General features: G+C 31.6%; 1 protein-coding gene across 3 annotated transcripts in view; it reads right to left on the reverse strand.

Moving 5' to 3' along the window:
• STXBP5L (syntaxin binding protein 5 like) overlaps positions 1-18,499 on the reverse strand; it is a 327,805-nt gene that overhangs the window by 77,674 nt on the left and 231,632 nt on the right. For 2 of the 3 annotated variants that reach the window (XM_012808413.1, XM_012808415.2), the window contains one exon: positions 17,750-17,815. In XM_012808413.1, coding sequence (XP_012663867.1) covers positions 17,750-17,815 — 66 coding nt within the window. Of the gene's footprint in view, positions 1-7,232; positions 7,284-17,749; positions 17,816-18,499 lie in introns of all 3 variants that reach the window. The other variant, XM_012808414.1, reaches the window with a different exon arrangement.

Below are 18,499 nucleotides of genomic sequence, written 5' to 3' on the forward strand. Positions count from 1 at the left end.
AAGAGTAGGAAGCCCTGACTCGAGTCTGATAATAAACCGCCTCTTGCCCTTTGCATTGGAGCAGTCTTGGAGTGATTTATGGGGGACCTTGTGACTTGGGCACAACACTTTCAACTTTTCTCCATTCAATATGATGGTGGCTATAAGATGGTATCATAGATGGTTTCTATAAGTTTGAGACATGTCCCATCTGTGCCTATATTCTTGGGTGTTCTTATCAAAAAGGGATGGTGAACTTTGTCAAAAGCTTCCTAGCATTGAGAAAATCATATAGTTCTTGTTTTTACTTTTGTTTATGCGGTGAATTACATTTATAGATTTACTTATATGTTGATCCAGACTTGTATCCCTGCAGTGAAAGTCACTTGGTCATAATGGATAATTTTTTTTGACGTACAGTGAAATTTGGCTTGCTAATATGTTACTATGTATTTTTGCATCAATATTCCCTAATGATATTGGTCCATAGTTTTATTTGTTGTGCACTTTTCTCATTTTGATATCAGGGTGATATTTGCATCATATAAGGAATTGGGAGGATTTCCTCTAGGTCAATGCTTTGGAATAGATTCTGCAATATAGGTATAAGTTCTTTGTAGGTTTAGAATTCAAGTGTAAAACTCTCATCTGGAACCCTTTGTTATTGGAAGATTTTTTTATTGTTGCTTCAATTTGGGGGCTAGATTTTGGTCTGTTGAGAAGTTTGATTTCTTCCTGATTGTGTCTAGGCTAGGGAGCTAGTGTGAGTCCAAGAATTTGTCCATTACTTCTACATTATCAAATTTGTAAGCATAGAGATTTTTATAGTATTCAAGGATGATGTTTTTGCATTTCTGTGATATCTGTTGTTTCTCCTTTCTCATTTTTGACTGAGTTTATTGGAGTCTTTACTTTTTTCTAGATTTGGTTTACTATATACTTAGAGTATAACATGAAGTCTGGCAAGGTGGTGCCTCCTGATTTATTATTTCATAGAATTGCATTGGGTATTCAGCTTTTTTTCTGGTTCCATACAGAATGTATACATTTCTGTGATATCTGTTGTTTCCCCTTTCTCATTTTTGACTGAGTTTATAGAGTCCTTACTTTTTTCTAGATTTGGTTTATCTTTTCAAAGAATACACTTTTTGCTTAATCTTCTGTATGTTTCTTTTGTTCTCAATTTCATTAAGTTCTGCTCTAATCTTGTCTACTTCTTTTCTTCTGCTGGGTTTGAGATTGATTTGCTTTTCCTTTTGTAATTCCTTGAGAAGATTCATTAGATTGTTTATTTGTGATCTTTTTCATTTTGGATGGGGACATTTAAGGCCATGAGTTTCCCTTCTAGGCCTGCTTTTGCAGTATCCCACTATTTTGAAGACTTGTGTCTCTGCTGTCATTTAAAGAATCTTTTGATATCCATCTTTATCTCCTCCTTGACCTAACTGTCATTCAGCAATAGGTTGTTTAGTTTCCATGACTTTGTATAGGAATGAGTGTTTCTGTTAAAATTGATTTTTAATTTTATTCCACTGTGGTCTGACAAACATTTTTCACAGATATTACACATAGAACATTGGTCAATTCTAGAATTGAATTCTGAATTAATGAGGTCTGAGGTTTCACACAAGTCAGAAGATATTTTTCTGCTGTCTTCCTAAGGTATATTAAGATCCACATAATCCTACTTCAGGCTGGGTGCAGTGGCTCACACTTGTAATCCTAGCATTACAGGAGGCTGAGGTGGGTGGATTGTTTGAGTGCAGGAGTTTGAGACCAGCCTGAGCAAGAGCAAGACCCCATCACTACTCAAAGTAAAAAACCTACACAGACATTGTGATGGGTGCCTGTGGTCCTAACTACTTGGGAGGCTAAGGCAAGAGGATTGCTCAAACCCTAAGAGGTTGCTGTGAGCTATGATGCCATGATACTCTACCCAGGGAGAAAGAGTGAGACTCTATCTCAAAAAAGTAAACAATAAATAAAGTTTGTTGAGACATGTTTTGTGGCATAAGATGTGATCAATGTTGGAGAATGATCCATGAACTGATGAGAACATAGATTCTTACTTAGAACTTGAATCAGGCAAAGTCTGCCCACTATTGGCACTTTTATTCAACATACTGCTAGAAGTCCCAGCCAAATCAATCAGATAAGAGAAGGATATCAGGAAATTCCAAACGAGGAAAGGCATCTTGTTGCCCCATGCCACGCTGTTTGGCTTTTTATCCACTTCTTTGATGTATGCAAAACATTCCACATTTAAAGTCACATGATATTGCTGCCAGCAAAATATTATTAGGATGTTAGTTCAAACTGAGGACACAATATGAATTGGCTTGTTGAACTACTAGTTATTTTTGTAATCAAGTAAGCAATAATAATGAAACATGTTCTACTACCCAGAGCAATTTTGTTCTCTTGTGGGGGCCATTTCACAACACATGATTAATTCTCCATATCACCAGAGTTAGCTTCTAGACACCATCTTTCATGCAAATACTGATGTAGTCATGCATAGGAGGCCAGTGCCCAGTGAATACCTGTGATGGTGCTCCTAGAGTTCATGAGATTTCACTTACTGGCTCTCACTTTTCTTATAGATGTGGACTTTGTGATTATTGGAACCAAGGAAAATTTGGGTACAATCCCCATTTGAGGCATGAAATGTGATTGGCTCTAGTAAAAACTCTTCCAGAAACAAAATGCTTGGTGTCTTCAAAAGATAGAAAACTGAGGTTGGGACACTCTCAAGTGGCTCAGTCTGGGGAATTTTAAATTCTTATCAGTCAATGTGAACAAGCTCTGGCCAGTTCTGCCACTTTTTAATAATAGGTTATATCTTCTTTCCTTTTTAAAAATGCTTTTTGTTCTTTCTTATATTCTTTGGCATATATAATCTTTTTAATAACTTTTAAGTTTGAGAATATTTTAATTTTTTTTTCAAAAGGTCAATTTGAGATATAGTCTTAATTCTTTGCTTGTTAAATTATCATGTACATATAGCATCAACTGATCACAATGAAAGGTGAAATTTACACTACTGTATATTGTCACGAATTTAAAATTTACATTCTAGTTTATAATATTTATCAATGTTATTTAACTTAAATTCTATAATCAAAGGAATAAACGATGAGTACTTGCTTTTTGACAAAGGGTTTTCCATGCATCTTTTTGTTGACTGGAGATCATCCTGTAGTATGTTTTTTTGTATGTGTTTATTGGGGCCTGTGTTTCTTGTTTTTTTTTTTTTTTGTTAAGGTTACTGTGAGGTCACAGTATAAATAACCAGGTCACAGTTTTGAATATGTTAGGTAGAGTCCCTCTTATAGTTGTGTCTTGCACCCAACAGGTGTGCCATACACCCCTACCTTGTGGCCTTTAAGTGGGAACACAGCAAATGCCCCCTCCCCTTTCTCCTCCCTTCAGTCCCCCTCCCCCTAACTTGAATAAAGTTTTACCTCCTATGTGGGCATGTGTTAGATCATCTACTGGCTTCATAATAAAATTGAGTGCATTGGATACTTGCTTTTCCATTCTTGTGATACTTTACTAAGAAGAATGTGTTTCAACTCCATCCAGGTTAATATAAAAAATGTAAAGTCACCATCTTTTCATTTCTTATGACTGAATAGTATTCCATGGTATACATATACCACAGCTTGTTAATCCATTCCTGAGTTGATGGACATTTAGGTTGTTTCCACATCTTGGAGACTACAAATTGAGCTGTTATAAACATTCCAGTGCAAATATCTTTATGATAAAAGGATTTTTTTTTCTTCTGGGTAGATGTCTAGTAGTAGAATTGTAGGGTCAAATGGGAGGTTTAATTTGAGTTCTTTGAGGACTCTCCATACTTCCTTTGCAATCCTACCAACAGTGTAAAAGTATCCCTCTCTCTCCACACTCACTGGGGCCTGTGTTTTATTTACAGTGTTGTGTTTGAAAATATTACAATGTATCCATAATATTACATGATGATGTCTAGCTTATATACACCCAAGGCTTGAATTCTATTAACTCATTTTTATGTTTTAGATTTAAAATCCTGTTTATTAGAAATGAGAAAAGTTTATACAGTTTGCCCTTGAACAAATGGGTTTGAACAGTACAAGTCCACTTGTGTATGGATTTTTTTCAATAAAATTTACAACTGAATTTGTTTACCTTTCCTGCCTCCCTTTCTGTTTCCTCTACTACTTCTGCCATCCCAGAAACAGCAATTTTTTCTTTTTCTCTTCCTCCTTAGGCTACTCAATGTGGACATGGTAAGAATGAAGACCTTTATGATAATCCATTTCCATATAATAAACAGTAAATGTTTTCTCTTCTTTATGATTTTCTTAATAACATTTTCCTTTGTCTAGCTTACTCTATTGTGAGAATACAAAAAAAATACAACATACAAAATATGTGTTATTCTACTGTTTTATGGTATCAATAAGGCTTCCAGTCAATGGTGGGCTAATAGTAGTTTAGTTTAGGGGAAGTCAAAAGTTATACACAGATTTTCAGTTGCATGGGGGTGGGGGTTGCTGTCAGTTTCCCTGACCTCCACATTGTTCAAGGATCAGCTATATTTTGTTTATCAATGAAAAAACATGATAGCTTTCGGTAAATGTAAAAAATGTTAGTTATAAAGCAATTTCTTATGAGTCTAGTGATTATATCATAAAATGCTAACTACTGAAGTGTTCCACATGCTTAAGTATCTAATGTATGAGGTTTTTACTATTAATACTATTATTTCACTCAGTATTATACTGTTATTCCAGTTAAAGATTGTTGTAATAAAGCTACATTAGTATCCAAAGCTGTCCAAATATGTTGTCCTTTTTTCCTTTGCCTTCAGTGTATAGTTCATATTCATAGTTGCTAATACCTTTATATATGTGAATCTTATCTATTACTTTAGGCTTAAGATCTCCTTGGAATCTAGGCCTACATTTCTAATTGATCAATGGATATTAATATAGGTATTCCTTTAGCAACTCAACCTCATTTTCCTTTCCTTTCCAACAAGATATTCTCCATGACAGCTATTTTCAGCTCTCTGTAGCTATCTTTGACCCCCTTCCCTACCAGCTCTATTTTCATCCCCTACCACTGTTCTCAATCCCATCAGCTGTAAAATCCATTCTAAATCCTTCTTTTCTTTTCTTTTCATTATTGTTATTCTAATTCAGGTCCTATTCACCTAAATTTCTTCCTTCTTCACTAATAGATTGCAAACTACTAAAAAGTAATCTTCCTAAATTATGTTACAAATGACCCAGGATATATTTTACACCAAGGTTTTACATAAAATTTACACATACAGACATTTATTTTCTTTTAGAAGCCTTATAATTTTTTTTTCTGTAAATTTGTGGGAAATGAGTTTTCAAAAGGAAATTCATGACATTTTTGAAGTAGAAATTTAATGAAATTTTGTTATGAATCCTTTCAAGTGGAAAAAATATTTCATTAAAGTAATAAGAACTTGACTATTTTCTCTTTTATATGTATCTGGATTTTTATTTGGTTAATATCTGGATTTTGGTTAATATCTGCATGAAAATAGCATGAAGCAATCTGGAGGGAAACAGTTGGAGACTTTTAGAAATTAACATTTATAGATATATTGAAAATGTTTATTAATAACAGCATGCCTGACCTTCAGGTTTAAATTATAACTATAAGTTTTTCGCTATTTCTAATAAATATAGGAGAAGGCTGGCAATATTCATTTTTATTTTTCAACATTTTAGGAAAGAAATTATGGAAAATATGTGAACAAATATAAATGCATGTTTCTAAAGAAAATTTTTTTATTTTTAAATAGTTTTCATTTGTCATAAGACATGCTACACAAAATGATAAGGAATTGTAAGATTATAAACTTTGCAATCATATAGACTTGATTTAAATTCTAGTTTTGCTAGTGCTTCTGTGACCTTACACACATTTGAATTTTTTTATAGCTTTAGTTTACTCATTTGTAAAGTGGGAATAATATCACCCAATACAAATAATATCATTTGTACACATATCTCAGATAATGTGTACAAATCATATTGCATAATTTCTGACACATAAGAGGTCAATAAATGGAACTATAATGCTGGTTCTTTCTTTAACATCAATTACACCTATAAAATACTAATTTCATATTAATTTCTTAAATATTAATATTGAATTAATGGCAATAGCTAACATGCTAGTGCTTTGCTTTTAAAATACTGTAATTATCTTATTTAATCAAATTCATACAGGATCATATGTAATTGATTTTAAATACCATAAACTATATATAACTTCTTTAAATTGAGATACGAGATGAGATATGTGAATATATGCCATATACTTCAGGTACATGTTATGTGGCCTAGGTCAAAATCTTGAGTGTACCATTTACTGACAATATAACCTCAGTATCTATTCTGGGGGGAAAAGGATTGAGACTAGTGACAACAACCTTGAGTTGCTTAAAAAAATAAAAAAGAATATGAAACAGTTTAGTAAACACTGAAAAATAATAAACTAATTACCGTGTTTTTGTTATTTTATCCATTGCATTAGTAGGATTTCAAGCTATATCTTTAAGTCAGAGTAAATAAAATGAAAATAAAAGTAACCCAATGACATTTCAAAAAAAACAAACAGAAATTCCCATGCTGGAACAAGTAGACAAAAGTCTAAATAAAAAATTTATGAAGGTCTATTTAATAAAGCCTTGTGTGTCAGAATTAGATTTATGAATTCATCTGTGACCATTACAAAAAATAAACTAAATCAAAATTTCAACAACTTCCCTAAATAAAAAAATAATCAGAGCTCGATTCCCTTATATGTGTCACATGTTTTTTGTTGTTGCTAAATAGAATTCTAAATGATACTAATATACAAAATAGCAGAAATAATTCCAGAAACCCATACCCATTTACATGATTACAATGACAAAGAGTCTTTATGTGTGACTATTCAATGCTTTAAAACATTTTCATGATAAAAAGAAACCAAGCAAAACATTACATACTGTAGTGTGTAACGATTTATAAAATGTAATTTAATAAAATGATTGTTAACAAACAAAATGTTGAATGCTGCCAACAGAACTGTATGGTGATTTTAAGAAAGCCTTTTTGGAAAGCTATCAAATACTGCCATCTAGGAAACTTGTGTTATTATTCATGGATTGGTTAGTAAAAATGTTAGGCCAAATGAATATAAGAAAACTTAAAATTGTTGGCTTTTGCCTACCGTACCAAGATCAGCCTTAAGATCTGTTGGCAGACTTAACTTTCTTGATCCTTTAACTGAAACAACAGAAAAAGGAAAAGGCAGTTGTTAATTATATGAAATTAAAGAGGAGTGTGGGGGAACAGTATGTTTTATAGTGTAGTTTTAGAAATGTGATGAACATTACATTTAGTGAGCATATATGGAAGTACAAATATTGTTCTAATATTAGTTTGTTTCCATCAAGTAGCAATTATTTAATATGCAAACATAAAAGCCATTATTCTTGTAGTAACTATGTGTATGTTTACATAGGTTCTCTTATATGTCTTATGATAAGTAAATTCTTATTTAATTTGTAAAGAGATAAAATTTAACTTCAGACAAATCTAATAGGTAAAGAGATACTGCAACAAATGTATAAGGTCATTTCAGACAATGAAAAGGGTAAAAATAGTTAAATTCTGTGACTTTTTTTCAAATAGAAGAAAATTCTTCTATATATGATGTAGTCAATAAAATTTTATTATGCCTCTGGTAGATGAAATGATGACATCAATATTGAATAATATAATGTTGCATTAAGTAGATGAGAAAATCTTTAAAATACAATATATATGAAATAAACTTAATTATATCAAGTTACCAAAAAAAGTTTGTATAAACAAAGAAAATGCCTATAATTTATTAAAAAACTTCTTCCTTATCTGTCTCAGAAAATATTTAACTGGAATTCATGTTATCATAGAAGAAATGTACTGGGGAATATAATGTATAAAATCTTATCTCTCAGTTAATACTTTAAGACTGCCAATTAATTTATACCTTCTAATGAGTGATTTTCTTTACAATTAGGAAAGGTATTTGAAAAAATATGCAGGATGATAGAACAGAAAGGCAATTGTCTCTATGAAAAGACATTTAAAATAAATTTTATTAAGGTTAAGAAAACAAATCAAATTTTAATAATTTGGGTTTATAATTATTTTTTAAATAGGGTCTTCAACATATCTATATAGTATTATCTTCAAAATGAATTACAAAGACTCTTTCAAAAATACAGGCAATAGTACCAGCCTAGCATCGATAAACGCAGATTTATACAGCAGGACAATGATTATAGTGACATATATCTTTCTATTCCTCAATATTCTTTCTGATGGAAAATTCATCTGGATTCTAGGATCTAACTTACTCTCATTCTTCAAATCTACTCCATTTTTTGGATTTTCCACTGCTGACCCCAGATTACTACTAGGTACCTTTAAGGGTCCCTGTAGACTATTTCCTACCTGAAAACTGGGTCTAACCTCACAGACCACATTTTCAATTGTGTAACTGGAGGAGGGAAGGGGAATGACTAGATGATGGGATTATTTAGGGAACATGCTTAATAACAATGTTAATAATCCTCTGTTATTTATGCAAAGAATAATCCTCCTTACCTGTCCAACTAATAAAACTCCTACTCTTTCTTCAAGACATCTCAAACATCACTCCCTTTCTATAGGTAGCCCCAAACTTAAGCCTGCACTTGGTGCCCCTTATCTTAACTTCCTTAGCACCTGTACATATCTCCTTTATAACACTTAACACATTTTATTGTACTTGATTTTTTTTTTACTCTATTATCCATTAATATACTGAAACTCTGAGTTCTCTAAAGACAGGGACTATATTCCCTATGTAAAGTATTGGCAAAAAATAGCTATACAATATGTGTAGTTGAACAATATAGTCAGAAAGCAAGGGTGAAAGGTTACTTTAAAGAGGGCAAGACAGAGAGAAAATATGTTCAAGTGTTAGAGAATGTGTTACATAATAACACTGAGGAATTCAAGTTGGAGGATGAAAAAGGCAAGAGAGGGGCAGCACCTGTGGCTCAAAGGAGTAGGGCGCTGGCCCCATATGCTGGAGGTGGTGGGTTCAAACCCAGCCCCACCCAAAAACTGCAAAAAAAAAAAAAAAAAAAAAAAAAGAAAGAAAGAAAGAAAGAAAAAAGAAAAAAAATGCAAGAGAGTAAGAGGCACATAGTATTGGAAATGCATAGGAGGAAAACAGATTACTTGTTAACCTTGGCAATGTACCCTGGCAATGCTACTTTCCAAATTTCTTCATTTTTACTGCTATCTGAGCTAAAGCATATGCACCAATGTCACTTTATTATGCTAGTCAAAGGGGGAATAAATGAAAATAGAAACTTATTACTACTCATTGGCTTACCAAACTGCATTGGGAAGAGAATTGAAGAATATTGGCTCAAAGGAATCTTAAGAGTTTATCTAATTCAACACCCCATTTAATATAAGTATTTGTCCTACAACATTCTTGATATCCTAACTTGATTGGATATTTTCATGTAGAAATCTTTAAAGGTTTTAAAAAATATTCTAATTTGGGATTGCTGTAATTGTATCAAAATTTCCTTCTAAGCTCAAACTATCATACTTTCCTTTACCTGAATGGCCAGAGGGACCAAGCTCAGCCTCTTTAGACCATGGATATTTACCAGTAATACCATATATTACTGAGCATCTATGTTCTGAATACTAGCACACAGTTAAGGTTAATAAACTTGCTAAAGGTATAATGGTAGAAAGTGACTCCAAAGCTGTGCCTTTTCCACTAAGCAACACAATCTTCGTCATATAGAAGACACCACCTGTGTGCTCTAGATACTGTCTCTAAAACCAATAAAACTAACATTAATATGAACTAACCAATAAACTAAATTAATATGAAAGTTATCTAGATTTAAATGTTTGTAAAGTTTTATTCACCCACGAGTTTGTCTATTTATTAACTAACCAATTGGTTGGAATATAGTAACATATTTCATTTGTCTCTATCTTCCCTAAGCCAGAAACTAAGAAAGAACAACAATACCTGATACACATACACACACACAGATTAAAAAAAAAATACACATCCATTTTCAGTCACCATCTATGGTGGAGCTCTGAAAGGCCTATCATACTCTCCTGTTCTCTCTCACTACTTTTGAGAAATAGCATTGCCCTTTTGAGGCCATTTTTTGGTGTTGTTTCCATGGTCATTGTGGTTATAGAAAATATATCATGGTATGGTAAAGAATTATGGTGAATCTTCATAAAATTTCACCATTTTTTAGCTCTTTTCTCTGAATTCTCTATTGAGCCCTTCTTATTTTCTAATAGGCTTGATGAAACTATTCAGGTATATAAAAGAGAACACAATCAAAGTTCTATAGAACATTTCTAAAACTTTTTGTGAAAGCTTTAGGGATTCCTATTTTATATCTCAAGAATAAGTGTCTATGGTTTTAACAATTGCTTCAGAGCAATTTGCCTTTATTTGCCACAATGGACTTGAGTTTTCAGCGCAACAAATGAAATGATATTTTGAGACAAATTATGAAGTCTACAAAATTGTGGAAATATGAATAACTTGTTTGTTCATGAAAGAGATGTTCACCTTCACCTGGCAAGTGATGTACTTGGTTCCTCTGTCTCACAGTTGGTATTTCATTCCTATAAAAGCCTGGTGCTGCCTCAGGAGTTCTGGTAGCAAGTCCTAAAGGAAGGGAATACAAAACTATTGGCATGCAATTGGTTACCCCAGATAACCAAGAATTTTTACCTTAAAGGTTAATTTCATAATAACTATTTGGAAAGATCTCCATTTTGTGCCTTAATCTGAAATAAATACAAATACTGCCCCAACAGAAGACTGTTTGGAGGAAGTAAAGAAGCTTTTTGGAGGATGTAGGAGGATTTCAGGCACATAGAATTACCCAGCATTCAAACTAGCTTATAAGACCCTGTTCTAACCCAGGCCTGTGAAAAACAGAATTTAGTATTCCTTTGTTAGTATTTTGTGACACTAACCTCTCTGATTTTAATAGATATTAAATGATAAATATTTCTAAAACTCTAGCCTTCACTTGAAATTGGTAGCATAATAAATCTACTGTAGATTAGAACAAATAATATTATGAGGGTAGATAGGCAGCAGCAGTATAGGACCTAGTATAGTTAGCCTAGAAGAAGAAGTTAATCTGAGAAAAAAAAATAAGAAAAAGGCACATATTCAAGTGGAACATATTAAAAAACACATAACTTAATACATGGGTATATGGCACTCTTCCTGGGTGAAGGAAACCAACTATGAGTTGAACTTTGAATTTAACCTAATGGTATGTACTCTTGTGATAGTCTAAAATAAAAAAAAAATTTAATGGTTTAGTTATTAAAAAAATACACAACTTTTAGAAAGATACAACCCTACAGTTTAAAGCTTATTGAGTTTTTAACTATTTGTCCACTGAAAAAGAAGCTGTTTCCTTTACGGATTGTATCTTAGATCTGGGCCAGGTAAGTGCTGCTAGGGTTGAATGGGGAGGTGTTTGTGCAACATACAAATTCCACAACCTTTCCTGGTGAGTTTCAAGTATGGTGCTGCTCCGAAAAGAAGTATGAAAAATTTGTGTAAGTTTAATGTTTGTTTCTAAAGATAGTCTGTAAATTCCATTCGTGATAAATGAGCGTTTATTTTGTTCATTAGTTTATCCTCAGTGTGAGAAGGGACACAAAGAAAGGGGCTTCAAGGAGGATGAGAGGGAAACCTGGTCTGTGGAACAAGGAAGTCTGGAGGGCTCATAGGATCATTCACCACTCAACAGTTCTCCCCTCAAAAAGGAAAAGAATGAGGTAACCTAGGTAATCAATGACCACTAGAAAAGGGCAATAATCCTGTCAGTACAGGGAGACCAATGAAATACTTACAACCTATTTCAAACTGAGGGAGAGGTATTTACACCTCCACAATGCCCTTGCGTGCATATCTCTCACCTCTTCTCTTTCATGAGAGGGATCCATTTACAACTCTCTTTGAAAGTGGTCTGAGTTTTCTCTTTGTTCTTAAATAAAATTTATACTGAAACTTGTGCAAGTTACTTTTGCTTTCTATTCATGTTGCCTCTGCTGCTTCAGTTTTATTTTCAGTTTCCACTCTCTTTTCCTTTTGATTCCTGGCCTGTCTCCATTGAACTCTCTAGCTCAGCCAAGTAGTTGAACCAGGTCAACTGGGTTCAGGGAATCAGGAAATGGAAACTATAATGTCTATCTGTGGAAACCAAAAATTATTTGTTGAAAAGTTGAGCATAGACAATATAAAAGCATTACATTACCTTGAAAGCTGAAAACATCAGTATTTCTTTGGTTCACTGGATTGCAGCTTAAATCCCTACTCTGTCCTCTGGTATTATCTTCAAGGAAATATTGAATAGTCTGAACTTCATTGTATTTTACCTATATTTCATTAGAGTGTGAGGAAGCTTGAGCTCCACATAGAAAATCAGAGCTATAAAATCATTACTATTTCCTGGCCTCCCTAATTCCGAGGAACTTGCATAAATATTTTCATCTGTTTTTAGCAGACTTGAAGGATAGAGTTTGAGATCTCCAAATAGATACTAATAGAGGAGGTAACTACTAACACATATTTTTAAATGTTACACAAGGCAATGGTTCTTAAATGAACCAGAAATCAAAAGAATTAGCTTCAGTTGGAAACTTGTTAGAAATGCAAAATCTGTGCCACACCAGACATATTGAATTAGAATCTATGGCATGCAGCAATGTAGGTTTTAACAACTCTTCACCTGATTCTGATGCAGGCTTAAGTTCAAGAACTACTGCATGGTAGGGAGTTGGGGGAGGCAAAAAAAACAAAAAAACAAAAAAAAAACATAGCTCTTAAACACTATGACCGTATACATTTTTTTAAAAGGAAGGTATACCCAGATATGAACATAACAAATGCCATTGTTAGTCTGACCTCATCAGCTAGTTCTGAGTGTTTTAATTGTTTACATTTTCATTATTTCCTATCTCTAGAGACAATAAATTCCATGAGTCTTGTAAATTCCACTGTTAGTTTTATATGCGGTTGGGTTAAAAAGTCTGCATTGGCTGTAACTATATCTTTCCTGATAATCTAGAGTGGATGCAGAAATTCCTACAATAGCAAGAGATTGCAGAAAGTAGTTTTCAGTACATACATTGCTATTGTATTTTGGAAATAGTATCAAGCACATTGTCCTCTGTGGGCTTAAAAAGACCCTCTAATATAACATAATTAATTATCATTCTTTTTCACAATGAATGAAATCAACAAATATCAATAATTTCTAATATTCTTAAGTAAGATATAGTAAACTCTGTTGTACCTTTCCCAGAAAGATACCTTTCACATACCTTAACAAATATAACACTTAATGATTACAGAGCTGTTCTAAGGAAAAAACCTCTCATTCCTCAATTATAATTACTTACAATTTAAAGTTGCTACTAAGGAAGTATGAGATCTGCCCAGTAAATAAGTACCATGTAAAGTATTGAAGTGATAAGTAAATCTTATCACAGCCCATCATTTTTGCCCCACGTAACATAATACAATAGTAGTCAAAACTTTCCTGCTTTGAAGCAATCTACTTAAGTATATGCAATTACTCTGTCTTGCAATTAAAAAAAAAAGTGTGGTATTGGTGGTGGTGTTCCAAGATCTGCTCTAACATTAATGAAGGAAGGATCATAGGCAGAGGGCTAAAGCAGAATGTCTATGTAAAACTTAGAGCAATTATCATAAATAATTATAAAATATTAAAAGCTATATCCCTGATATTTAGCACAAGAAAAAGATGTCTGCTAACACCACAATGGACTGGGGAACCTGTGGCCTTCCAGATCCCCAAGTGTAGCACTCCCACCAAATTCAAACTTCACAGAACAAATCCTTTTATTAAACATTTGGATTCAGTCAAAAGGCTGCACTCAAGAATCCAGAAGGCCACATGTGTTCCTGAGGCTGCAGGTTCTTCACCCCAAAAGGGGCATAATTAGATACATAGATAATCCAAAAAATTTACACACTATTATAATAAATTGATAAAGTCTGCTGAAGGAAAGCTCAATATACAAAAAATTAGTTGTATTTTTATATTCTAGGCACAGTTAGAAAAAGAAATAAAATATAACATTTATAATAACAGAAAAAATATATGAAGAAATAAATTTAATGGAGGATATACAAAACCTCTACAAAAACCCCGAAAATATTACTAAGAGAAAGCAAAGAAGACACACATAGATGGAGAGATGCTAAATGTAGAATTGAATATTGTTGAATATGTTAATTCTGCCAATTGATTTATAGAACCAATGAAATTGTAATCAAAATCTAAGCATGCTTGTGCGTGAACTGATAAATTCTTTCCTAAAGTGATATAAAAACACAAAAGATCTAGAATAGGTATGTTGATTTTGAAAAATAACCACACAAATAAAATTAAAAAACCTACACCATTGGATCCAAACATACTTTTGGATAAATGACAACTAGAAAGAACACTAAATCTATAAATACATACATACACATATTAAAGTTCATTAATTTGTGGCAAAAGTACCATTTTAATTCAATAGGAGAAATGATAGTTTCCTTAGAAATGGCACTTATCAATTGAATACCTAAATGGTATAAACTTCACTCCTCCTTCACATTATATGTAGAAATAAATTGCAAATAGAACTTTGATTTAAATAGGAAAGGTAAAACAATATTACTTCTAGAGAAAAATAAGGAAAAATAGCTTTATGATCTTGGAGTGAACAAAGGTTTTCTTTAAAGAAAATAAGAATTAACAAAAGATCAGTAAAATGAATTACATTAGAATTAAAAATGTCTGCTCATTAAGAGACCACTTTTAAGATAATAAAAGGCAAGCTACAGAAAGGGAGAAGGTATTTTCCTATATATATATATATATATCCAAAAAGGACTTCTAATCCAACACACACAACACACACCCACACACACAGAATTCCTATAAGAAATCAATTAGAAAAAGTTGGTAACCCAATAATAATGGGCAAAACTTAAATATCTTTAAAAAGGGGATGCTATGCATTAAACTAGCCAATAAACATAAAAAAGCCATTAAAAATCATCAGACGTTAGGGACTCACAATCCAATTAAATTTCATAATGAGATGCCACTACATACATTTAAGAATGACTAAAACTGGAAAAGAAAACCCCAGTATCAAACATTGGCAAGTATGTGACACAAATGGAACTCTTATAGAGTCTGTAAAAGTAAAATTGGTGCAATCGCTTTAGAAAACTCATTGGAAGTATTTGCTAAAGCTGAACATATGTATATCCTATGACAGAAAAATTCCATTCCCAGATACATATAAAACACAAATGAGTTTATATTTGCATTAAAAAGGTACAAGATTGGTTATATCAGCTTTATTTGTAATAACTCTACCTAAATGATGAGCAATAATAAACTGCATAAATAACTTGAGGTATATAAGTCATATAATGGAATATTATACAGCAATAAAATCATGCAGCAACATAGATAATTATCTCATACATAATGTTGAACAAAATGAACAAGAAACCAAAATAAATACCATATAATTTCATTCATGTCAGAATCCTGCAAAATTAATTCATAAAACCCACTAAACTAATAATCTATGGTGATTAAAGTCAGAATAGTAAGTATATGCATAGATGGCTCACAGAAAAAATTTAAAGAGCTCTTAAACATATAACAATGTGTTCAACATCATTTGTAATATGTGAAAGGTAAATTATAACAATACTGCCATGTAACTTTTCCTATTAGACTTGCCAAAAAAAAAAAAAAAAAGATAACCAATGTTTGCATTTTATGGCAAGAAGGATAGAACACTGTTCTAAATCTTAAGGAGAAAATTTTGGGAGTATTTAAGAAATTAGACAGGCATATTCTTTGATCCAGCAACTCCAGTTTTAAAAATTTATCACACAGATATACCTATACACATTTAAAATGAGTAGGTACCAAGGTTAGTCATTGCAGCGTTATTTGTAATAACAGAAGATTGGAAGCAAACTAAATGTCCTTCAACAGGTGAACTGTTTAAATAAATTTAGTTCATGCATACAATGAAATATTGTACAACTATAAAAAAGGAAGTACTTTATATAATGACATGGACAGACAAGATATGCTAAGTGAAAGAAGCATAATAAAGAACATAAAATAGAAAACACAAAAGAAAATATATGTCTTTTTGGTTTACAAACACAAATTATTTGGAAGGATAAATAAAAAACTAATAATAATGTTTACTTTTTGCAAGGATGGTAACAATGTATGGGGCATGATGAGAGGGAAAGTTTTATTCAATTTCTTTTTGATGTTAATGTACTATTAGTGAAATTCAGATTATAGCTAAAAATTAAAAGTTATATAAATTTTATATATTAGATTATATTTTATACTAAAGATATATGAATATGGGGAAATATTGTCAAAATAATACTTTAAGAAATTAATTTTGCAATAAGATATGCAAAACAAATTGTAAGAGGGAGAGATAGAAAGTAGAGACACCTGCTTGAACATTTTTGTGATACTCTAGTTATAGTGTAATAAATACCTAAATTAGGATGGTGCCAATGAAAATGGAAAAGAAGGGGTAAATGTATGAGGCAATTTTAAAAATAAAAGCAATATAATAAGGATTGCAAAGATATGACTGAAAAGAAAAATTTATACAGGACACAACTAGATTCATGTAGCCTTGATTCCCAAAGAACAAAGATAAAGAACTAACAACTTTTAAGTAATAAAATAAATTGATGAACTCTTGAAATTCTAAATTAATTTTTTAAAGTAAAAATTCATCTCTTTATAAGACATTATATTTTTATCAATTTCTATAAGTTCAAATAAAAATTATGCATATTAAAAGTAATTACAATTTTTGATACTCTATAAAAATAGATCTACAGTTCAACATCAAAGAAATACCTAATATTTTCAGTGCTTAAAAACTGACACAATACTATATATACACAGAAAAAAGACTATTCGAATAAATAAAAAATTTTTAAAAAGACAAATCACTCATAATCCCACCACCCAAACATGTAATATTGACTGTTTTAAACATACAGCACCTGAAAGACTTATTCTTAGGAATTTTTATTCTTATATTTTTTGTATATTTTAATGCACACATAGTTTGATATTGTACATCACACCATATTATATGTATTGCCATTTTTTTCTTTGTCAATGAATATATATCTTATAAAACTGTGATCCAAAGGAATGATATCATTTTCTCTTGTACAGATAGTGTATGTTTCCCACTAATCCAGCTCTGGCCATCAATGACAAAGTTTCCATATCATACAACCAGTTTTATTTGATACTTAGTAAGCATTATTAATGTAGGTGTGAAAAACTTTCCCTTAAAATATTTTGAAAAGTATTACACTTATATCTCTGATCTTAATTTTTATTTTGGGCCAGAAATATTTTAAAGGCATGTATTTCTTTTGGATTTTTGGAATAAGATATATAGTAAATTAAAGAAATGGAATTACACCTAATTACTAAATTATAAATTTCTGAGTATAAGAATTATAAAAATAAAGTAATGGATTACCATAGTGAATTACCAGAAGTCTGAAAAATACCATTTATGTTTACCTGAAGTAGGAGACTTGCAGCGCTCAAGTTCCAGAGGGACTGGACTGTCATTTAGCTCAGTTAAGCCTAAAAACACAATAGTGCAAAAAAAAAAAAAAAAAAAGGAAAGAAAGAAAAGAGAAAAAAAAGGAGATAAATTTTGTTAGTACTTTGTAGGTAACCATATTCTAATTCCTATAAGTTTAAAAAAGCTTTTTTCCTATGAAAATTACTTTCCTATGTCCATGTAGTGTCAATTACCTGAAAATTTATTTAAACAAGTGATACAGGAAAAATAAGACACAATAACTGATTGACACATAAGGATAATTAAACATGAACGGTAGAAAGATATAAAATCCCTTTTCTTATTATTTTCGTCTGAAATAGCTACTTTAATAAATGACCCAATTTTATCTGAAAATAGTCGTTTTAAAGTCTTAAATATTTTTTCAGGTGTAATGGTTATTGGCTTTCAAAAGATATTTAAAGAGATGCTATAAATTTAAAATTTTATACTTATTTATAAAAATGTAGTATTACATATAAAATTACTAAGTGATTTGTTCAATGGCATTAAATTCCTTCTTATATAACAAGAACTATATTTTTCTCTTATTTATAAGATTAGTTTCTATTCTGTCACTTTCCTGACAAATATAAGACAGGCAATACCAGACCTCAGACTATACTACAAATCCATAGTGATCAAAACAGCATGGTACTGGCACAAAAATAGAGAGGTAGATGTATGGAACAGAATAGAGAGCC

The sequence above is a fragment of the Otolemur garnettii genome, unplaced genomic scaffold (assembly GCF_000181295.1).
Source record: "Otolemur garnettii isolate 467f Iridium unplaced genomic scaffold, OtoGar3 scaffold00089, whole genome shotgun sequence".
NCBI classification, from domain to species: domain Eukaryota; kingdom Metazoa; phylum Chordata; class Mammalia; order Primates; family Galagidae; genus Otolemur; species Otolemur garnettii.